The 25,211-nt window shown below is 38.7% G+C and overlaps 1 protein-coding gene across 6 annotated transcripts in view; it reads right to left on the bottom strand.

Moving 5' to 3' along the window:
• The window catches only part of NOL4 (nucleolar protein 4), a 373,271-nt gene that overhangs the window by 313,568 nt on the left and 34,492 nt on the right, over positions 1 to 25,211 (bottom strand). The window contains exon 1 of one of the 6 annotated variants that reach the window (XM_051851298.2): positions 21,632 to 21,773. The exons of the other annotated variants lie outside the window; for them this stretch is intronic. Within the exon in view, the coding sequence (XP_051707258.1) occupies positions 21,632 to 21,655 (24 nt within the window). The 5' untranslated portion in view covers positions 21,656 to 21,773. Of the gene's footprint in view, positions 1 to 21,631; positions 21,774 to 25,211 lie in introns of those variants that run through there. 6 annotated transcript variants of the gene reach the window in all.

Genomic DNA, 25,211 nt, shown 5'->3' with positions numbered 1-25,211 from the left:
CATGAAAGACCCAGAATAGCCAAGCCATCCTGAACAAGAAAAGTCAAGACTGAGGCATCACAATCCCTGACTTCAAAGCATACTACAAAGTTATAGTAATTAAAACAGCATGGTGCTGGCATATAAACCAATACCTATATCAATGGAGCAGAATAGAGTCCAGAGTTTAATCCACATACATACAGCGAACTGATTTTTGACAAAACTGCTCAGAACATACAGTGGAGTAATGATAATCTTTTCAACAAATGGTGCTGGAAAATCTGGATGTATGCACATAGAAGAATGAAATTAGATCTATACCTCTCTTCATATACAACAATAAAATTCAGAGAGAACAAAGACTTAAATTTAAGACCTCAGACTACGAAGTTTCTGGAAAAAAACATAGGGGAACACTCCAAGACATTGGTATAGGGAATGACTTCTTGTATAAGACCTCCACAGCACAAGCAACAAAAGCAAAACTAAACAAAGTGGACTACATCAAACTCAGAAGCTTTTGCACAGCAAGGAAATAATCAGTAGAGTGAAGAGACATCCAACAGAATGGGAAAAATATTTGCAAACCACCTATCCAACAAAGGATTAATATCCTGAATATATCAGCAACTTAACAAACTCAACAACAAAAAACAACCAATCCAGTTGAGAAATGGCCAAAAGACTTCAATACACAGCTCTCAAAAGAACAAATACAAATAGTCCACAAATATATGAAAAAAATGCTCAATATCACTAGCCATCAAGAAAATACAAATCAAAACCACAATGAGATATCACCTCACCCCTGTCAGAATGGCTAAAATCCAAAACACAGAGAGTAACAAATGGTGGCAAGGATGTGGAGCTAAGGGAACATTTATACACTGTTGGTGGGAATGTAAATTAATGTAACTACTATGGAAAACAGTGTGGCGATTTCTCTAAAAACTAGGAACAGACTTGCCATATGATGCAGCAATCTCACTACTGGGTATATAACCAAAATAAACACAATGAATCAGATACCTGTACTACCATGTTTATAGCAGCACTGTCCACAGTAGTCAATTTTTGGAATCAACCGAGGTATCTATCATCAAGTGAATGGATAAAGAAAATATGGCATATATATATACCATTGTATATTATTCAGCTATAAAAAATGAAATTCTGCCATTTGAAAAATGGACACAAATAGAAGACATTATGTGAAACTAACCAGGACTTGACCAAGAAAGACAAATACCATATGTTCTCCCTTAATATGTGGAAGCCAAAATTAAAAAAAAAAAAAGGAAAATGAAAGAAAAGTCTAGGTGTTTCCATACTGCTACAAATATAGTTTTGCAAAATGTTGTTCCTATAGTTTTAATGATCTATTACTATAAGAATGTTATACTACTATAATTTAATGGTTACTTTAAAATTTACTGTATATGGATGAAATGGTCATTTTCCATTCAATTATTGTCTATAGCTATTGTCTATATTCCCACTAAACTAGGGTCTTTTTTGTTTTTTACTTGTGAAACGTTTTATTCAGTGAAGTATTAAGCCTTTTTACTGCAATGTAAATCTAAAATTTTTTATCTCAAAAACTAAAAGAGAGAGAGGAAGTAGGGAGAAGAAAGGAGGATGGGAAGGAGAAAAAGGGAGGGAGGAAGGGAATATCACCATATTCCTAGAACTGTATCTGCAGATCACAGAAAATCTGTTAAAAACTAATTTTTTTTGACAAGCAGAGTGGACAGTGAGAGAGAGAGAGAGACAGAGAGAAAGGTCTTCCTTTTCCGTTGGTTCACCCACAAGTGTGCTGTGGCCAGCTCACCATGCTGATCTGAAGCCAGGAGCCAGGTACTTCTGGTCTCCCATGCAGGTGCAGGGCCCAAGGACTTGGGCCATACTCCACTGCACTCCCAGGCCATAGTAGAGAGCTGGACTGGAAGAGGGACAACCAGGACAGAATCTGGTGCCCCGACCGGGACTAGAACCTGGTGCGCCGGTGGTGCAGGTGGAGGATTAGCCTATTGAGCCGCGGTGCTGGCCTAAAAGCTAATTAATAACTAGAAAAAAGAAGAAAGAAAAAAATCTGCCTGCTGCCTCCCTTTCCACCTTCCCCATACCACACTTTCTACTTCTTAACCATGCACACTGCTATTCATGTCTGTCCTTTAAACAAATAAAGCCCTTCCCTTCCTGCTATGGTTAGAATGTATCTCTCCCAGATGTATGTGTTACCAATGGGACATTATTATGAACACGGGCCCTTAAAAAGTAGTTTGGCTATGAGGGCTCCTCCCTCTTGAATAGAATGAGCTGTGCTTATGAAGGGAGTAAGAAAGTTAAAGCTTATGAGAAAGAGAAAGTTCCTTCTTCCCTTTTTGTCTTCTGTCACATGAGGACACATCAATCTCCCTACTTCCTCCAAAGCATGTGGCCCTCACCAAAAACTCCAGTACTGTGATCTTGGATGCCCATACTTGGAACTGCAAGAAATAAACTTTTCTTCTTCATAAATTATCCTGTATTTTCTTACAACAGAACAAATGGATTGAGATATCACTGTAGGGTTTGCGACTACTATTGTCTGCCTAACCTGTTCTTTCTCCAGCAACTAAAAAGATTGGCTTCTTCTCATCCTTCACCCCAACATATTACACAGATACATCTTTGACCATCTGTCAGAGGTACTCCTCCCAACTTATTCTTAGCCAGACTGCCCCTGAGTACTCCTATAGTAGACTTCATCAAAGCTGTAAATTTATTACTTAGTTGTAAATGTAGCTCTCTGTCTTTCCCACTAGAATTAATCTTCATGACACTATTTGCCTGGCACCTGCTAAATACTGATAAGAAAATTTGATTAGATAATGTCATGAATCAATAAAGGACTCTCATGTTCCTGATCTTTGGTAATTGGGGGCACACTGAGGTCATTCACTGATATGAAATGTGGGAGGAAAAGAAAGGTTTGGATAGGAACATACTTCACTGAGGTATGCTTTGAATTTAGATGTTTGTAGGAGAAATGTCCGTGAAGTAGCTCAGAAGCAAGGGTCTGGGTTGAAAGAAAAGTCTGAATAATATCACACAGATTTAAATAAGAGCATAAGAATATAAAGCAATGGATATATAGATGAAAGGCCTTGAAAATATGCAGAACGAGGAAGAAAAGAAGATTAAGTTGCAAAAACAAGAAGGAAAAAGAAAAAAAAGAGTGGTGATGTTTGACACAGCAGTTAGTCACTCACTAATTGGGATATCAGCATCCTTTATTACAGTGCCTGGTTCAAGTGCTAGCACCACTTCCAATTTCAGCTTCCTAGGAGACAGGTTATGATGGCTCAAATCCCAGCTGCCCATGTGGGAGACCTGGATAGTGTTCCACGCTCTTCCCTTAACTTGGCCCAGATCCTCTTATCGTGGGCATTTCAGGGAGTGAACCAGCCAATGGGAGCTCTATCTGTGTCTATATCTAATTAATAAAAGTTTAAACAAATGAACAATAAATAAATCATAAAATAAAATGTGACGGGATGAGAAGGAACATTCAAAGAGGTCAGAGGTTCCAGGAGAAGTCAGGGAAACATTTTTAAGAAAAATGAAAGCTAACATGAAGAGGGTCAAATTCTTACAACAGGCGAAGAAGGATGACAAATGAAAGGAGCCTTCAGATTTGGTGTTTAGGAAATCCTGGTGAGCTTTGGGAGAAAGAGCAACCCAGTAGAATAGGACACCAGAGATAAACATGTTTCAAATTTGTAGCTTTACTCAGGGCTTGGACTCTATCAAAATCTCTTTTTAGTGGCTTTAAAGACCTCTATGACACAGTAAGTATGACAAAACAAAAATCATTCAGTATCCCACCTAACAGCTTTGAGAAAGAAACAGTTATTCTGCATTGTTAAGATTTTCTAAAGAGAGAGTATCAAAGTCTGTTGAAAAGGCTGGTCTATTCAAACTTGCAGAACTAAGTAAGGAAACTGATTATCAGAAGCAAAAGCTACCAGGGTGCTTTCATAAATGAAAGCTGTACCACATAGACATTAAATAGGATAGAGATTTGAGAAGCAAAGGGTTATGACCAACAGCAGTTCAGAGCCTGCCAGGGTATGGCTGGCAATTCAGGATCACAGATGCCTTAACTTGCTCTAATCACAGAGTCCTTTTTGCTAAGTGCATTCATGTCGGTAGTCAGTAGAGATGCACCCATGCACTAAATTTTGCACCTGAGCTGAGTACAAGTAGTCTGGAGTATTTAATTTAACCCCCAGCCTGAGTTCAAAGACAGAACCATGCTGAAACAACCCCCCTTGTAAAGCCAAAAACTGATCTCAAACATAGATGGAATAGAGCCCAGAAAAGAGATTTTAGCACTGAATTAGCAATATAGCACTGGAAATAGAACAGGGAAGGGGCTTCTGAATAACCCGTTCTTGTTCTACTCTGTACTCCAATTCTCTGAGACATAATAATGCCACTCATTTAGGAAAATGTGGTTGTTTCAGCAGTATTTAGCAGCAAGAGGGCATTCCTACAACCGTTACCCATATTTTATTAATGAAAACTGCAGATTTCTCCTATCAACTATAATATTTTTAAAAAAGAGATGGAAAAACACTTTTATAAAATCTCTCTTTTGAGAACTAAACTTGGTCGAGGACAGTGTTTTGTGGAACAAAACAAGCTATCTGTTAATAGTAGAGATGTAGCAGATGGTATAAAAAGAAATATTTTTTCATCCTTTAGAGCATTTATTACGGAAGACACTGAGATGTAAAATTCCCAGCGGAAAGCCAAATAAAGAAAGGCATGGTGGAGGACCCGGGACAAATTCTGGACAGCTGCCCTCATTTCCTGTTTGTGAGAGCGGAGCAGTGGCAGCTGCTGGGTTCTGGGTTCTTTCCTGGAAGAGAAGCTAGGGCTGCTGTCTCTTCAGGGGCAGCTGCAGCAGCGGCTACAGGTGAGGTTGCCCTGGCGGTCTCCAAGGCAACGATGGAGCGGGCCAGGCGGGAGAAGGGGCCTCCACCCTGCCAAACCCCGCCGCGGCCTCCCAGACCCTCCAGGCGGGCGCGCTCAGCGCTCCAGCCCTGGGACCGTCCACCGCAAACATCACAGTTGTCAAGGCAACCGTCGGGGGAGGAAAGCCAAGGCCGTTTTCCCGCCGCGGTTCTCCACCCCCCAGTGCCCAGAGTGCCCAGTGCCAGGAGCAGATCTGAGTTCCCTTCACACGCGGCTGCGCCATCGGGGGCCCTCCGAGGAGCAGGGGACGCGCTGCGCCCCCGCGGGGCACCTGCAGCGGGCTGGGCGCGTGGGCGTCACCGCCGCCTGCTCCTCCTCTCCTTGCCACTCTCTGACAGGGCCTGGGCGGCGCGGTCCCACCCATGGTGCACGTGACCTCCCAAGAGCCTGCAAGCCGCAAAGGCAAATGTGCCCCACCCCATTCCATCCCCTGTGCGAAGCAAGGGCGAGGCGGCCTCGCGGGAGAGGCCCTCGCTGGCTGCCCCGCCTGATTTCCTCCTGTCTCCACCCAGAGACCTTCCCTTCTTCACTGTCCTCCCATGGCATTTGGGAAGCCAAGGGTCAGGGGCCCTCAGAGAAGGCGGCTCGGGCAGCAGGCGACAGATGAGCAGTGCTTTCTGCGGGGCTCTGGAGAGGGGTTGGGGGCTGCGGTTGATGGCTGTCACCCTTGCCCACGTAAATCCACTACCCGTGACAGACGAATTCGAACTGCGCACTGAAACTATTTTGCTCAGAGCCTAAAAGCACAGAATCCTCTATTTACCGGAGCAAAATCATCTCAGATGATGAGGAGAATCTGTGGTAGCGGCTAAATGGGGTCTGTTGCCTGGCTTTCAAATGCGTCAAAGGGCGCCAAAAGTTTGGGGTCGGGTGAGGTGAGTACTCTTATTTAGCTCTACACAAAAAGCCAAAGAAAACTACTTTTAATTCTCTGCTTGAAATGTTTGAAGGCAGTTTTTTATACAGTAGACAATATGAATCTACCCTCTTAAGCAGTAATTAATATTTTACTGCCATAACCAGGATTTTCCAAAATAAATGTTTTCTATTATGACCTTTTAATATAATCTTCATTTTTTTAAAAGTTAAGAAACCCATAATCAGTGAATGTTTCTAAATATAGGATTTGCCGAATAGAATTAGTTTGCAAGTCTGCTTAAGCAATTATGTAATGAGTTTTCTAAAGATTTATTTATTTATTTGAAAGTCAGAGTTAGAAGCGGAGATGCACATAAGGAGAGAGGTCTTCAATATGCAGATTCACTCCCCAGCTGGTCACAATGGCCTCCCTGGCAGGAGCCAGGAGCCAGGAGCCAGGAGCCAGGAGCTTCTTGTGGGTCTCCCACATGCATGACAGGGACCCAAGAACTTAGCTTCTTCCACTGCTCTTCCCAAGCCATTAGCAGGGAGCTGGATCAGAAGTGGAGCATCTGGGACACAAACCTGCACTCATATGGAATGCTGGTGTTACAGGCAGTGGCTTTACCCACTAAGTCACAACACTAGCTCCAAAATGATTTCCTATGTATACCTGATCTTTACCATAATGAACCAAATTTGAGTTTTGAGATTAGATATGCCTTAGAATAGAAATTACTTGATTGTTAATTTAGATATGCCATGTGTCTCTGCATTGATATATTAAATTTTTTACTCTAAGACAGTCATTTCTAGGCTTTGCTAAAGGATATCACTTTAAATGTGATGCAGTAAGTGCAAGATTAGTAAAGGCAATATATTTCTAATTTAGTCATTTCCAAACTGCCAAACTATTTCTATATTATCAGAAATCTTCCTACTATCTCTCTAAGGATATTACCCATATCCTCAAATGCCAAATTTGCTTTTTCTCCACCGTTTCCCAACCATTGATAAATGCAAATGTCAATTTCAACTGGAAGACAGATCTGTGTATAAATCCTAAGCTGTGTATGAACTGGTGTTTAATACCTCAGGTTATGTCTTCAGAAAATCACAGCAGCAAACTGATGATCAGAGGGCTACAGATTCCAATGTGTAGAAGTTTAATTGAAGGGGAAGGTAACTAGAAAAGCTTTTAGCTTTCTATTTGCTTCATTTGATACTTGAACAGATTAGCCCACTATTTTACTCTTCATATATTTCACAGTGTTATAAGCTCTCTGCAGATCCAGCATGTTTCAGTTGGATCTCAATCTTTGCATATTCAATTACTGTCCTGTTATCCTCAAGGCACAATATATAGGGACTTTAAATTTAGAATGTATCATACAGGTCCTTATGAAAGCCTTCAAGATGAATAATTACTGGATCAATCAATATTTGTGTGTACTAGAGTTGAGAGGAAAAAGGGAAAAGCATATTAAGATGATTTCAAAGAACATAGAAAAAGACATAATATACCTAATATACAATCTCCTTTAAAAGCATATATCTCTCATCTAGATAATATAATCCGAGGTGAATTTTTTATCATTGCTTTTTATCACTTTTCAAGAAATCTACAATAACCAGGTATTAATTGAATAATAAATATTTTTAAATTGATAAATATTTTATTTTATTTTTATTTTTCTGAAAGGCAGGTAGAGAGATTCCAACCACTATTTTCCTCCCCAAATATCTACCTACAGACAAGACTGGGCAAAGCCAAGGCTCTTTCCTGTTCTTCCATATGGGTGGCAAGGATCCAAGCATTGGAACCATCTAATTCCTCCAAATCAGCAAAATTAGCAGGACATTGGATTGGAAGCAGATGTGGGACTCAAACCTAGGCACTCTGATACGAGATACGGGCATTCCAAGTGGTGGTTTAGCCCACTGCTTCAAAAGTGACTGCCCCTATTTGTGTGGTTTTTTTTTTTTTTTTTTTTTTTTTTTTTTTACAGGCAGAGTGGACAGTGAGAGAGAGAGAGAGACAAAGAGAAAGGTCTTTACAGTTGGTTCACCCTCCAATGGCCACTGTGGCCGGTGTACCGCGCTGATCCAAAGCCAGGAGCCAGGTGCTTCCTCCTGGTCTCCCATGTGGATGCAGGGCCCAGGCACTTGGGCCATCCTCCACTGCACTCCCGGGCCACAGCAGAGAGCTGGACTGGAAGAGGGGCAACCGGGACAGAATCCGGCGCCCGGCGCCGCAGGCGGAGGATTAGCCTATTGAGCCGCAACGCCAGCCTCTATTTGTGCTTTAAAAGAATACTATACACTTCTGTATTTTAAGCTATTGGTTTGATTAACACCAGTGTATTTTTTCAATACCTTTATTTTTTAAAGTTTACTATATACTAGAATAAAGCTAACTGATTGAAATTTACAAAATATATCTTTCCAAGAGTTGGGAAATTTTTTCAAGTTCTTAAAAACCAATGTAGAACCTGAGGTATTAGCTTATGAAAATAATTTTATAATACCAGAAACTGTTACATTTAAAATATTTGTTAATGTTATAAAATTTTCAAGCCTGCAAAGAATTATATGGTGAAAAGCTAACAGTTTTCATCTACTGCTGAATCAGAATAAAACCACATCTTAGTTTATCTTGGCCAACAGGTACCAACATATTTATAAGTTGGAGTTAAAGTTTCCACAAAAAGGCATCAATAAACAATAAAACATAAATATCAACATTATAATGTATCAAAAGTCAACTTTAAAAAATAGACAACTTATAATTTCTATTTCAATGGGGCATGTTACATTAAAAGACGAATCTTATACCTGGATCTGAAGTAAATAAGTTCTATCAGAATGGGGGTAATGAAAAATATTAGTCTTTTACCTAAGGTAGATTACATGAAAATTTGTCTATCTGCATTTCCCAAAAGTCCCATTATCAGAAGTACATCATCTAAATCTGAGCTGATATTAAATGTCCATAAATGGAATCACATCCAGTAGCATCTGCAGATTCAAGGATAGTCCTCTTATCTCAAGATCTTAAATTTAATCACATCTTCAAAGTCAATTTTGCCCTTCAGGTAAAATATTCACAGGAACTGGTGATCAGAAAGAGGATATCTGTTGAAGGGGCATTATATGTCTGCTATTGTACTCAAACATTTTATTGAATAAAAGAAGTTAGATATTGTATTTTCTAACACTTCAAGCTATTTTTAGTACTCTGAATAGAAAAAAATCAGGCTCAGAAAAAAGCAAGGTAAAACTAACTTTTTAAAATCACAAATTATGAAATATGTGTAGTGTACAATACTAATTATTAAAAGAGAATTTCCAAGATTTTCATCTCTAACTTACTATGGCAGCTCATGAACTATCAATAAGCCCTAATGATAAAGTCTGTCATCTCTATGGTAACTAAATTGCATGTTATTCTTTTTACATTTCCAGCTAGTATCATATTTACTTAGTTTGCAACCTCTAAGCAGGTTACTAATTTGGGCATTGAATATGTCATTAAAGAGAAATGTTAAAGCCAGTGGAGAATTAAATATCATAAACATATATCAAAACCATACATGTGTTTTCTCTGTCAGATATTGTAGAATCAGTTCCACTTAGGTAGAATTATAAGAATGGAGATTTGTAGCATTTGTGATATAGGAAATATTAATTATCTGAACCACATTTTATCATACTACCGTAAACTCTAACTTTCCTCCTAGAATCAAAGGCTTCACTTTCTTGATGACTGTAATAAACAACCTTAATATAACTAATCACTTTTTAATTAATACATTTTATTGTTCCTATTTTACATATATATTGCCTTTAAATCTGGATAGGGAAAACATATTTCACTTAATACTTCAACAATTGCTAATCTATGATTTTACATGTATGTGTATAACATACGTATAAGCATGTGTGTAAAATTAGTGTTGTTTTTACCAAAACCTATTTTTCAGGAAACAGAATGTAGTTCTCTTTGCATAACCATTAGTAGGCTCAGATGGTTCAAGAAATAATGCAAATAGTAAAGTTCTTCTTGGAATAGTGAATATATTTGTACATAATGTCCTGTTTTGAACAACTTAAGAGATTTGGGGTTAACAGCTGAATCTAAATCATTCATCCCCACATAATTCTAAGTAGCAATAAAAAATATTGTAGTTTCCAGGGTGTTTCCTCTGCATCCTCTTCCAAGAAGTGATCCCTCAATATCTGACTTACCATAGTCTTGGCTTTAGGTTTAATTTGGGTTAATAGAGAAAAAAGAAAGAGAGAGAGAAACTGGCCCAAGGGTGAAAGCTAAAGTAAATATTTGTCTACTAATAACCCTATTTCATTTCTTCCTCCTCCACAAAGATATACCAATTGATATATATTTGAATGTAGTTATTTAGAAAAGTCAGAATCTTTGAGCATGAACTTCATATTAAAACACTACTTTTATCAAACTCTTGGAACTATTCCACAGCAGCAGAGTTTGGTGCAGTAGTTAAGACTCAGCTTAGAAGCTGCAGCCTATATTGGAGTGCTTGTGTTTCAGTCCTGGATCCACTCCTGATTCCAGCTTCCTAATATGTACACTGGGTAGCACCAGGTAATAACTCAGGTACTTGAATCCCTGCCACCCACACAGAAGCCCAAAATTGAGTTCCTGGCTCCTGGTTCCTGTTTGACCCAGCTCTAACTGTTGTGGGGATTTGGGAAGTGACACATTGGATAGGACTTCTCTGTCTCTGTCTCTCTCCATCTTCTTCTCAAATACAATAAATAGATAAAAATAAAGGAAGAATGTGATTATATAAATAGATATAGAAAAAACACTTGACTAAAAGCCAGCACTCTCTCACGACAATAAAAGCACACAAGAGATTGAAGTAAACTCCCTCCATCTGATAGAAAGAATCTGCAATAAATCAATAGCTAACATAATATGTAACAGCTCCATAAGATCAGGAAGGAGACAACAGGCACCCATCATTTCTGTGTAACACTGTGGTAGAGGTTCTAACCACAGAAAATAGGCAAGAAAAATGGAGCATTTGTATTTGAAATGAATAGGTATAATTATCTATTTTTACAGGTGGCATGATCTTATACACAGAATATCCTAAAGAATCTAACAAAAACTGATAAAATTAATAAGTTTAGCAAATTTGAACACAAGATTGATATAGAAACATCAGGGCCGGCGCCGCAGCTCAATAGGCTAATCCTCCGCCTTGCGGCGCCGGCACCCCGGGTTCTAGTTCCGGTTGGGGCGCCGGATTCTGTCCCGGTTGCCCCTCTTCCAGGCCAGCTCTCTGCTATGGCCCAGGAGTGCAGTGGAGGATGGCCCAGGTCCTTGGGCCCTGCACCCACATGGGAGACCAGGAGAAGCACCTGGCTCCTGGCTTCAGATCAGCGCGATGCGCCAGCCGCAGCACACCAGCCGTGGCGGCCATTGGAAGGTGAACCAACGGCAAAAGGATGACCTTTCTCTCTGTCTCTCTGTCTCTCTCACTGTCCACTCTGCCTGTCAAAAAAAAAAAAAAAAAAAAAAAAAGAAAGAAAAGAAAAGAAAAAAGAAAAAAAAGGAAAAGAAACCAATGAAAAACTTGAGAATCAAATTAAGAAGACATACCATTTAAAATACCATAAAAATGGAATGTTTAAGAAAGTGATCAACTCATAAACTGAAAACTTACAAAACACTGTTGAAATCAATTAGAGAAGGCTTAAATGAATGGAAATGCATTCTAATTTGATAAATTGGAAGATTCAATGTTTTCAGGATGTCAATTTTTCCCAAATTAACCAAGAGACCCAACAAAATCCTTTCCAAAATTCCAAAGGTCTTATTTTTAGAAGAAATTGGCAAACTGATCATAAAATTCACATGGAAATGCAAGGGATTCAGAAAAGTCAAATAATCAAAAAATAATAAAATTGAAAATCCATGCTTCCCAATCTCAAAATTTATTACAAAAGTACAACAATCAAGACAGTGTGGTATTGGTATCAAGACAGACAAATAGAACAATGGGATTTCATTGAGCATCCAGAAGCAAACCTATGCATCTATGTCAAATGATTTTTGTTAAGGCACCAAGACAATTCAGTAGATGAAAGAATAATCTTAATACATTTTGCTCTAACACTAGATACACACATGCAAAAGAATTCATCTGGACTCCTACTTCATACCATATCCAAAAATTAAAACCAAGCAACAGCTGTATGTCCAGCCTTGAGGTTCCTGGGTTTGATACCCAGCCCCAGCTCCTGACTCCCAGCTTCATGCTAATGAAGACCCATGGAAGCAGTAGTGAGAGCTCAAATAACTGGATTCCTGCTACTCACAAGAGATCTGGATTGAATTCCTGGTTCCTCTGGCCTTGGCCTACTTCCAGCTTTTGCAGGCATTTGGGGAGTAAATCAGAAGAGAGATGCACTCCATATCTGTATCTCCTTCTCATATAAAAGTTTAAAAAACAACTGCAAAGAATCTAGGATCGTACCTACTAACAAGCTAACTATTTAGACTACCATAATTTCCTGGATGGTGGCAGAAGACACAAGACTGTAGCATCAGAGACAAAGGACCACTCATTACAGGAATAGCAGTGGCTAGAGTACCTATGTTTGAATAGTTGTCAAATCCCCAGTTCTCACAAAACAACGTGAAAGAATGGAGGCCAGATGATGCCTGCTCACAAAGGGAGGTAAATTACATGCAATCCTGAGCTCAGGGAAGCTAAATCTTTTATAACTGATAGTAAGCTTCCTTGAACTTTTTACCTAGCAATAGATCGTCTTTATCAAACTGGACACTGAACAAAATTTGCCCCCTACTCCACAAGGAGATGCTATATCATTTAAGGCTGTTCATTCTATATTACCCTTGAGAAGACAGTCCAGAACAAGGGCCATCAGATCCTTTGCTCATGAGCATGCGAAAATGCTAGAGATCCGTGGAGAACTGTCTTCCAACATTTCTCAAATTCTCTCCTAGTTCAGGGCTGACTACAGAAAGTTATTAAATCAAATTTATAGAATCTATTGTGAATTTATTACAAATAATTTCATGTGGCCTTCATAGAATCTTACCATTATTATCTTCATCTTTCTGCTAAAGATGTCAGATGGCCCACATCAGATTCACAGAGAACTATCATCACTGGTGATTTGCAAAGGAAGACTTCAACATGGTACATAAACCTACTGTACTTAACTTCCCCTATCTGGAGTAAAGTTTCTCTTCTCAAGAATTAGAATCAAAACAAAAGACTGAGGCATCCAGAAATTGGTGCCATAACAAGAATATGTCCAGTGCAAACTAAAACCATGGAAGATAATTAGCAAAAAATCTTATTTTTTCAAATGGTAATCTCCGGAGAAAAGAATGGAACATTTATGCAAAGGCCAGCATTCCCAAGCCACATGAAACCCTACAAAAGGGAAAGACAAGCTTTACAGCTCTCATCAGAGTCTACTTCTTTCAATTGTGTTTCAGGAAAAAGTTCATTTTCCGTAAAATTCTCTTTATGTCCCCAGGAAATTTCATGTTTTCTTTAACTTTTTAAAATGTATGGCTTTTGCATCTTTTAATCCCAGAAAAAATTTGAATACAATTTACCATCCTAAGAACATTAAGCCACTCAAACCATGAACTATTTCCTGCTTCACCAAAAGGATAAGTGCGACTGTCATGAACTCCTTTAACTGTACCTAAAAAGACCTGTCATATCAATTGTTTACTAGAACATATATGTATATGGTAGCAATTTCATTTAGATTGAATGCCTATTTCATAGGTCAATTAATAGTCTTCTGATGGAAAGAAGTGTTTTTTCCCTCACTTCATGTTAGGGATTATATTTAAAACTAGGCTTTACAACCTTATGAGGCATAATCATGCTTGCTTTGGAAAAGCTATCTGCAGTTCTGAAAATTGTCACTTTGCTTTTGGAATCTTTTTGGTCTTTACTGACAAAAATGATCCACTTTATTATGGAAAGTGTTATTTTACTCCTGCTATGTCAGACAGTTTTGATTGCTTTACAAAGAGATCACAATGCTTTTTCCTTTTTTGACATATTTAAGTGAAAACTTTGATAATGTCAAGCCACTGTTTGATAGTTTCATAATTGCTAATGTATAAGGGAAATACGGTAAATAGAATCTGTCAAATATAACCCAATTTTCAGATGCTCATCATCATATTTTCTATGTAACTTTTCTTTCTGGGCTGCTGGATAAAAATATTACACTTGCAAATCCTCTCGTCCTGACATATATACAATTTTAATTATTCTCCTCATTGAATTATGAGTACATTATCTATAGACTTCAACAAATCATTTTGTTCTCCTGGTGTATGTTTGTACATTCAGGATAAAGTACAACAGAGGTAATGTTAATTATGTATAATGTAATGGAGGTTGCAACACCGATATGCAAATTTCACAATTATAAATAATATTATGAGACCCGGCCTGACCTGCTCCTGATTTACTGGATGTTAGTAATATAAATGACTAATATAGCCCTCATGGTCCTTCAACAACCAAGAATATAAAAGTCATGAACCAAAAAGATGTAATGGTATCTGATAATGAAGATACCATAATTAATCATATTTCCTGCTTATTAAATATATATATATATAAGTTCATATATTTTTCCTCTGAACAGCTGATCTTACAGTGGACCATTTGATACTCAGCCAGGTTTAAAGTAGGTCAAAGGTTTTGTTTTAAGAAAAACTCCTGTGTGTTAACATACTCTTGGTGTGTTAACAACCTGAAAGGAAAGATTTTAACCCATTCCTTTGACTATCATGCACCTAGCCCTGCTGGGACCTAGTATGTGGCCAACAAAAGATCATGGTCCCTAAATATGTATATTTCTCTAGTCCTTTTCTTTAATCTTAGCATCCTCCTGACTCCCAAGGAGATAACATTTATGAGCATGAACTGCCAGTCCAGCTGTGCTCTCTGTATTTCTAATTCTTACTGATACTTTCCTGCTGGAAAATTTTCTCTGAATGTAGTAAAATTCTTAAAGATTAACATTTACAAAATAAACACTTTACTGTGTAGGAATTAACATCAAACACAAACCTGCATCACATTTCCTCTACCATTTATCACTATTGTACTATGTTCTGGAATCAACTTTGGAGTCCTTTTCCTCTCTCTTCCTTTCATCCCTACTATCAAATGTAAAACTCTCTTAGCTGCTTAGAAACATGTTTAATTTATAGTAATGCTGAAATTATTAATGAATTATAGACATAGTATAAGAGCAAATAGTACTCAAAGTTGCATTATAATATAGTTGATACATTAACCCCAAGACCCATGTCTTGCTCCTTTTGCACAAATTTTAAAAATTAGTCAGTGGCACTAATCCTGTCTTTATATTTTCATTGCAACTACCTCTACCTTATGACTGAACTACCAAAACAGAAATGTTCTATTGGTTTGGGTATCCCCACTTAGTCATTTTATGTTATTTAAAATTTTATTTTATTTAAAAGTTAGAGACAGATGGAGATACAGAGATCTCCCATCTGCTGGTTCACTTCCCTAAATGACTACAACAATTGGAGCCACGCCAGGTTAAAGCCAGGAGCCAGGAGCTTCTCCCAGGTCTTCCACTTGGGTGCAGCAGCCCAAGCACTTGGGCCATTTTCCCCTGCTTTTCCCAGGTGCATTAGAAGGGACCTGGTCAGAAGTGGAGCATCAGGGACACAAACCAGTGCCCATATGGCATTCCAGTGTCCCAGGCTGCAGCTTAACACATTATACCACAACACAGGCCCCATGTCTTTATTTTATTCTGCTTGCTTTCCCACATTGATCGAGATCATGTTCTGTTCTGCCATATTCCAACATAATCTCTTAAAGTACCAATCATCAGTTGAATAAAGTCTGAACCCTTTATTTTAACATTTGAGATCCTCCTATAATAACTAAAGCATAAAATAACAGCGATCGGACTAGGAATTAGATGAGTAAACAAATTTACCCACCACTAATTACATTAATTTACCTCTAAATCTCCTTCTTTAAAGTAAATACATGAAACAAATGCCTAGTTATAGAATCACATGTCTGCCTTTGAAATCTGCGCTTCCATTACTTCACCATGCACTCTCTTCTTTCCAGGCCAATGAAACTGCCTTTCCATAGAAAATCATGTTGTAAGTATTATACCTGTCAAATTTTTGCCATCACCATTCCTCTCTGCATGCAATACTTCACTATTACCCCCAATAATATATTAGCCATATATCTCGATTATATATTTCAAAAAAATTTTCTTAACTAGAACATAAAACCACATCCTATGAACTTCCAAAACACACATATTTTGCTTGTCTTGGTACTGTACAAACATTCCTTTATATTGTATCTGTTCTTTAAAAAGTATTTCATTATAGCAATTATAGATGCACAGCATGAGTAGAAGGTACAGAGATTTCCCATACACACTTTTTTTTTTTTTGACAGAGTTAGACAGTGAGAGAGAGAGAGAGAAAGAGAAAGGTTTTCCTTCCTTTCCTTCCATTGGTTCACTCCCCAAATGGCAGCCACAGTTGGTGCGCTGCGGCTGGTACGCTGCGCCGATCCAAAGCCAGGAGCCAGGTGCTTCCTCCTGGTCTCCCATGCAGGTGCAGGGCCCAAGCACCTGGGCCATCCTCCACTGCCTTCCCGGGCCACAGCAGAGAGCTGGACTGGAAGAAGAGCAACAGGGACAGAATGCAGTGCCCCAACCACAACTAGAACCCGGGGTGCTGGCGCCACAGGCAGAGGATTAGCCTAGTGAGCTACGGTGCCAGCCCTACAACATGTGCCTAACCTTCCTCACCATCCACTTGCCACACCAGTGCGGTATACTTGTTCTGAGTGATAAACCTACATTGACATATCATTAGCAACCAAAGTTCATAGGCTACATTAGGGTTCACTCACAGTGCTGTATATCTTAGAGGTTGTGACAAATATATAATGAAATGTATTCACCATCAACATAAAATCAAGAGCAGTTTCAGTGCCCTGAAAATCCTTTATGCTTTGCCTACCATACTTCCTTCATCCTTAAACCCAAGGAAACACTGATACTTTTTCTATATCCATAGTTCTGTCTTTTCCAGAGTGTCAAATAGTTGGAATCATACAGTATGTGGCCTGTTCAGGCTGGTTTCTTTTAGTTAGTAATAGGCACTAAAATTTCTCCCATGTCTTTTCATAGCTTGGGACTCATTTCCATTTAGGGCTGAAAAATATCCCATCGTCTGGATATGCCAGTTATTTTATCTACTTAGCTACTGAAGGACTTCCTGGTTGCTTCCAAGTCTGGAAAGTTATATAAAAAACTTCTATAAAAATCCATGTGCAGGGGGCCGGCACTGTGGCTCACTTGGTTAATCCTCCGCCTGTGGCGCCAGCATCCCATATGGGTGCCAGGTTCTAGCCCCAGTTGTCCCTCTTCCAGTCCAGCTCTCTGCTGTGGCCCAGGAGGGCAATGGAGGATGGCCCAAGGGCTTGAGCCCCTGCATCCGCATGGGAGACTAGGAGGAAGCACCTGGATCCTGGCTTCAGATCGGCGCAGAGCCGGCCGTTGCGGCCATTTGGGGGGGTGAGCCAACAGAAGGAAGACCTTTCTGTCTGTCTCTCTCTCTCTGTCTATAACTCTACCTGTCAAAAATTAAATAAAAAATAAAAAAAAATGCATGTGCAGGTTTTTGTGTGGACCCAAGTTTTCAACTGCTTTGGATAAATACCAATGATTCCATGATAAAAGTATGTTTAGTTTTTTTTTCTTTTTTTCTTTTGTTTAACTTGTATTTAATAAATATAAATTTCCAAAGTACAGCCTTTTGGTTTACAGTGCCTTTTCCTCCCCATAACTTCCCTCCCACCCGCAGCCCTCCCATCTCCCACTCCCTCTTCCATTCCATTCACATCAAGATTCATTTTCAATTATCTTTATATACAGAAGATCAATTTAGTATATATTAAGTAAAGATTTCAACAGTTTGCACCCACACAGAAACACAAAGTGTAAAGTACTGTTTGAGTACTAGTTATGGCATTAATTTACATTGTACAACACATTAAGGACAGAGATCCTACATAGGGAGTAAGAACACAGTGACTCCTGTTGTTGACTTAACAAATTGACACTCTTGTTTATGGCATCAGTAATTACCCGAGGCTCTAGTCATGAGTTTCCAAGGCTATGGAAGCCTTTTGAGTTTACCAACTCTGATCTTATTTAGACAAGGTCATAGTCAAAGTGGAAGTTTTGTAGGAAACTGCGAGACGGCCTTCCAAAGAGGCTGTGCTATTTAGTATTCCTATTGCACAACATCCTCTCTACCATTTGGTCTTAGTAGTGTTTAGAATTTTTGCAGCCCTCTAATAGGTATGTAGTTATATCTCATGGTTATTTTAATTTTCTGTTTTCTCTCTTTTAAAATGTATTTATTTGAAGGGCAGAGTTAGAGAGAAGTGAGATCTTCTGTTTCATCTACTGGTTCACTCTCACACACGGCCACACTAGCCAGAGCTGGGCCTACCAGAAACTAGGAACCTAAAACTGCATCTGGATCTCCCATGTGAGTGGCAGGGGCCCAAGTACTTGGGTCATCTCCCATAGTCTTCCCAGGATCAGAAAATAAGCAGCTGAGACTCAAACCAGTGCTCTGATATAGGATAGGTGTGTTGCAAACAGCAGACTTAACTCACCATACTGCAATGCCAACCCCTTAATTTGCCATTGTCTAAGAACCTATCATGTCCAATATTGTAGCTCTTTTTGTACACATTATATCCCCATGTTAATTACAAACCTCTTAAGAGCAGTAAAACTCATTCATCTTTCTGTCATCCATTGAATGTAGTATAATGCCTTATATATACATGCCACTCAAATAATTGTTAGAGTAAGGTCAGGACTGTACTACAAAAATGAAAGAAGGGCCAGTGCTGCAGCTCACTAGGCAAATCCTCCGCCTGCAATGCCACCACCCCGGGTTCTAGTCCCAGTCGGGGCACCAGATTTTGTGCCAGTTGCTCCTCTTCCAGTCTATCTCTCTGCTGTGGCCTGGGAAGGCAGTGGAGGATGGCCCAAGTGCTTGGGCCCTGCACCCGCATGGGAGACCAGGAGGAAGCACCTGGCTCCTGGCTTCAGATCGGCATAGCGCACTGGCTGTAGCGGCCATTTGAGGGGTGAACCAACGGAAAAGGAAGACCTTTGTCTCTGTCTCTCTCTCTCACTGTCTAACTCTGCCTGTCAAAAAAAAAAAAAAAAAAAAAAAAAAAAAAAAAAAAGAAGGCCTGTCTCCATGGATCAGAATGGCAAATTCAGCCTCAGAAGTGTCTAATGCCAGATGTAGGCATTTCTGAGATTTGTAGTAATTTTGTGTAATATAGGTATTATCTTATTTTTACGTATTGTATGTAATTTTATGTATTATTTTGGAAAATAATCTTTATTTGTATTCTTCCTGATTAAAAGATCAGATTTATGAACTCAAAGTATATAACCTTAATGCACCTTTTGTTTTTTTGTTTGCATAGACAGAAGGTGATTAAAGGCAAAGTGAGCTATATTTATAATATTAATTCCTGTTCAGGACCTCTAGAAACATTGGGTCATTAAGTTCATTTGCTCATCAAATATTTACTGAATGTTTACCATATAAAAGGTGATAATCTGGAACAGGTAAGTATAATCAAAGAAAGTCCCTACTGATGAAGTCGCTAACTAAGTTATACATTAAAGTTCTTCCCCCATCTCTAATAATACATATTAAGATACCCCATCCATTGTACTTTGAGTTAACATATTCTATTTCAGAAATAAACCAACCATCTAAAACAATACAATGAAACAGTTTAAGCTGAGTTGAAATACTGGTTTTCTTCATGAGTTATAAAATTAATACATATTTTAAATATTTAAATCAACAAGACTCACACTAGCAATGCCCTACAGGTTTGGAGATGCCTTTTTAAGTGTCCTTTTGAGTGTTGCCATGACTTCATCATGTTTCCCATCCAAATACCACATTTGACAACTGTGTGTATGAGTTTTTTTAAGTTACAATTCTAATAGTAGAGAAAGTTATACATATACATATATGCATACATAATACTTATAATACACATATAAGTATTAGATTTACTGCACATACATATACATTTACTGCCAAATGAATTTCAATATCTCTGTTTTGGCAGGAATTCAGATTTATAAACAGTAAGCTTCTGTCTGGAATTGTGATCTATATAAAGAGGCAAGAAATACTAATTGATATTCACCATAATTCCAAGAACTAAGAATGTTTATCTTTAGATAAGGATATCTAGGGGCCATCTGTAGCACATCTCATGGAAATAAAAGCTTAGACTATAAATTAGTCTCTTAAAATGTAATGCAACTGGACAATATATATATGTATATATATGAGTTTATGCATCTCCTAAATGTTCTTCTATAAATTATTGTCAAATAATAGCTATAACTTCACTAAAATTTTTATTATGTTTATATATCCAGCATTTATATGAATGAATGTACTGGGTAAGACCAGTTACAATGAGTAAAATGCATGCTTTGAATTGTTGGTAGTATTTGCCAGGTTATAACGAATCAATCTCTTCATCATCCTTGTGGTTTATAGTCATAAACTGAGTTGGATGAGTCAAAAAAAGAGTCCAAAGACAATATTAATGTGAAAAAGTAGTGAATGGAAGTTTTAGATTTTTGTTATTTAAAATTAAAACAATACTTTAATTTAAATATATATAACTAATTTTGATCCTTTTAGAATTATGTGTTTTATTGTAATTATATATTTCCCTATCTAAAATATGGTATTTAGATTAGTATATTATAGCAATTATTTTGTATTTTTAAATAATGACAAATAGTATTTCTTAGAAAGATTTCTGGATCACAATGCAAAACTGTTTCATATACAATTATAAATATATGTTAAAACAGTCAAAGAAACCCACTGGGCCCCATGAATCAAAAGTAGCCCATGTTATGTAAGTGCTAGGGAGATATTGATCAAAAATCACCAAACACGCTAATAAACTTTAGTTTTAAATAATAGGAAATAGGATCTATATGTTCTTAAATATATGGCTACATAATTATGGCACAGTTTCACATGGTCCTGGTTTTATATGATAAAGCATAAACATGCGAGTGTATGCCTTCCCAATTCTACTAGCTTCATAGTTTCAGAGTGTATTATCAGTAGGAAAATAGTAGTTACATCCCATTAACTTCACTTGGTTTGTCTACACCTTTGGGAAACTGAATTATACAATTCCAAAGAAAATACATACTGAGATAATATGTTATGGCAAGATAGGATAAAACAACTGATCACTCATGTCAATGAAGACAATTTTTCCATAATGAACAGAATAGCCTATTTTAAATTACTTCTACAACTAACATTTCATACACAAAAATGTTCAGAGGCAATGTTGTTACAGATTTTGTTCTGTGCCAAGAAGATTCCATTATGATCCAAATAAGCACTTTCTATTTTTATCCTCTGGCATCATCCCCATATCAGGTCTATCCCTCTGGTAATTGCAAGATGGCCTCAGAAGTCCCAGGTTGGCAGGGAGTGGTGGGGGGTGGGAGGGTGGCATTTGGCACAGTGGTTGAGATCTCTCTTATGATGCCTGCATTCTTTATCAGAGTGCCTAGGTTTCAGTCTTACCTCCACTTCCAATTCCAGTTTCATGCTGATGCCCACCCTGGGAGGCAGGAGTGCTGGCTCAACCAGCTGCGTTCCTGCCACCTGTATGGAAAACCTTGATGGAGTTCTTGACTCTTAGCTTCTCCCTGGCCCAACCCCAGTTCATAAAGGCATCTGGGGAATGAAATAACAGATGAAAGATCAGTCTGTTTGTCCATCTATCTCTCCCTCTCTCCCTTTCAAATAAATAAATTAATAAAAAAAAAAAAGCTATGTCCCAGGTTGCTTGTGTTAGGGATTTTCCCCCCAAAGTCTTATGTTAACATTACTAAGACTACGGGAACTTCACACCATTGCCATGGTTGGAGGTGGGGCCTTTGGAAGATGATTGGATTGGATCAGATAGTTAGGGGGGATCCCTATGATAAAATCATGGTGTCTTTATAAGAGACCTTATAGACAAACATACACACACTCTGCTTCCAGGCTCACCATGTGGATCCTTCCCCTGCACACACTCCACTGTTGCCACCTGCCACCTTCACCAGGTGCCAAATCAATGGGCCTGACCTTGGCCTTTAACCTCCTAAACTGTGAGCTAAATAAACCATTTCTCCTTGAAGTTAGTTTCCTCAGGTATTTCACTGCAGTAATCAAAAACTGACTAATACAGGTCCTATTGGCCAGACTGAATTTATATTCCGGTGCTCTACTGTAAGGAAAGTTGGAAAGGAAAGTATGCAGTATATTCAAGATTTATAAAAAGAAGCAGTCCCTGCCAACAGAATAAAGCCAGAGGAGGCTAGAGGTTGGAAACATTAGCCATCCTTCAGCTGCACACCTATTGCTTCCCTGCACACACATATACACACATGTGCATTTTCCTCCTACAATTATTCATTTGTATACAGGAGATTTTGTTTTTATGATTTGCTAAGATGTCAAATGTAAATCAGCCCACTATGTAAATTTAGACTGTATGATAAAGCGCTTAAATCTTGGGAATACTTTTAGCTAAAAGGATTTACATGCTTTTGTTGGCATCCACAAAAGCAAGGAACCATCACATGTTTCAGCTACTGGAGGAAAACACAGGGAGAAAACTCCATGAGACTAGACCGGGCAATAAATTTTTTATATGAACCCAAAAGTAAGGAAACAAAAACAAAACAGACATAAAGTACTACACTACATCAAATTAAAAACCAAAAAAAATGAAACAAAATCAAGGTGGATATTTTGCAGCAGATTAAGCCACCAGTTGGGACTTCCATATCCCATATCAGAGTACTGGTTTGAGTGCTGGATGCTCCATTTCTGATCCAGCTTCCTGCTAATGCTTCCTGAGAGACAGCAAAAGATAGCAAGTACATGGGCCCCTACCACCTACAAGGGAGATCTGAGCTAAGTTCTGGGATCCTGGCTTCTCCTGGCCCTGCCCTGGCTATTTCAGCCATTGTGGGAGTAAAACTGCAGACTGCAAATGGAAGATCTCTCTCTCTATTTCTCTCTCTTTCTTTCTCTCTTTCTCTCTCAAACACGCACACACACACACACACACACACTGCCCTATGCCTTTCAAATAGATGAATAAAAATAATTGAACATTTTTTAAAGAGATATCCTAAAATCAAAAGCTTCTGAACAAAAAAAAAAAAAAAAAAAAAAAAAACAAGAGAAGACCTACAGAATGGGTGAGACTACTTACAAAGCATACATCAGCTAAAGGGTTAATAGTCAAAATATATAAGGAATTCAAGTGACTCAATAATAAGAAAACAACCTGATTTTAAAAATGGGTAAAGGCATCAAGGTGGCATGTACCAATGCCATCTCACTAGTCCCAGTGATCAATTTCTGTTCACAATTGATCATAATGATAGGACTAAAAACCAAAGGGATCACATAAACAAGAATGGAGTCTGCAAATAGTAGCTGATAGAATAAAAAAGGAAGAGAACAATCCAACATGGGAAGTGAGATACACAGCAGACCCATGCAGATGTCCTAAACAGCACTCTGGCCTCAGAATCAGCCCTTAAGGCATGCGGATCCAGCTGAAAAGCCCATGAGAATATTTCAGGCATGGAAAGCCAAGACACTCTGGGGGGGAAAAAAAAAAAAAAAAAACCTAAATGAAAGATCTCCGCGAGTGAGATGCCAGTGGAAAGAACGGGTCATCAAAGAAGGATGTACCTTTCTCTGAAGGGAGGAGAGAACTTCCACTTTGACCCTGGCCTTGTCTAAATATGATCAGAGTCAGTGAACTCAAAAGGCTCCCATAGCCTTGGCAGCTCATGACAAGAGCCTAGGGTGATTACTGATGCCATAAACAAGAGTGTCAATTTGTTAAGTCAACAACAGGAGTCTGTCCTTAGTGTGCTGTACATTGAGATTTAATGCTATAACTAGTACTCAAACAGTATTTTTCACTTTATGTTTCTGTGTGGGAGCAAACTGTTGAAATCTTTACTTAGTGTATGCTAAACTGATCTTCTGTATATAAAGAGAATCGAAAATGAATTTTGGCCGGCGCCACGGCTCACTAGGCTAATCCTCCGCCTTGCGGTGCCGGCACACCAGGTTCTAGTCCCGGTCGGGGCGACAGATTCTGTCCCGGTTGCCCCTCTTCCAGGCCAGCTCTCTGCTGTGGCCAGGGAGTGCAGTGGAGAATGGCCCAAGTACTTGGGCCCTACACCCCATGGGAGACCAGGATAAGTACCTGGCTCCTGCCATCGAATCAGCGCGGTGCGCCGGCCGCAGCACACCGGCCACGGCGGCCATTGGAGGGTGAACCAACGGCAAAGGAAGACCTTTCTCTATCTATCTCTCTCACTATCCACTCTGCCTGTCAAAAAAAAAAAAAAAAAAAAGAAAAGAAAAAGAAAATGAATCTTGATGTGAATGGAAGGGGAGAAGGAGTGGGAAAGGGGAGGGTTGCAGGTGGGAGAGACGTTATGGGGGGAAGCCATTGTAATCCATAAGCTGTATTTTGGAAATTTATATTCATTAAATAAAAGTTAAAAATAAAAAAAAATGGGCAAAGGATCAAAAGATCTTAATATTTTTCAGAAGAAGACATGCAAATGGCCAAGAAATACATTTTTTAAAAATTGCTCAAATTCACCAATTATTAGAGAAATGCAAATTTAACCCACAATGATATATCACCTCACATCTATTATTAAAATACAAAAGACAACATGTGTTAGAGATTATGTGGGTAAAAGGGAATTCTTGCACAATATTCATGGGAATATATACTAGTGTAGCCATTATGAAAAACAGCATGGAGCTTCATAAAAAAACTGAAGATAAAATTACTTTTTTATGTAGTAATCCCACTTATCTATAGAAATCAAAAATCTGAACTCACAGAAATAGAATAGAATGATGGTTACCAGAGGCTGAAGTGGTGGGTAGAGATTGGGAAGATGATGTGTTAGCCAAATGATACCAAATTTCAGCTAATAAGAATAAACTGAAGGCCGGCGCCGCGGCTCACTAGGCTAATCCTCCGCCTAGCGGTGCCGGCACACCGGGTTCTAGTCCTGGTCGGGGCGCCGGATTCTGTCCCGGTTGCCCCTCTTCCAGGCCAGCC

Source organism: Oryctolagus cuniculus, chromosome 10 (genome assembly GCF_964237555.1).
Source record: "Oryctolagus cuniculus chromosome 10, mOryCun1.1, whole genome shotgun sequence".
Classification (NCBI taxonomy): domain Eukaryota; kingdom Metazoa; phylum Chordata; class Mammalia; order Lagomorpha; family Leporidae; genus Oryctolagus; species Oryctolagus cuniculus.
This window is presented reverse-complemented; position numbering and strand designations above follow the sequence as displayed.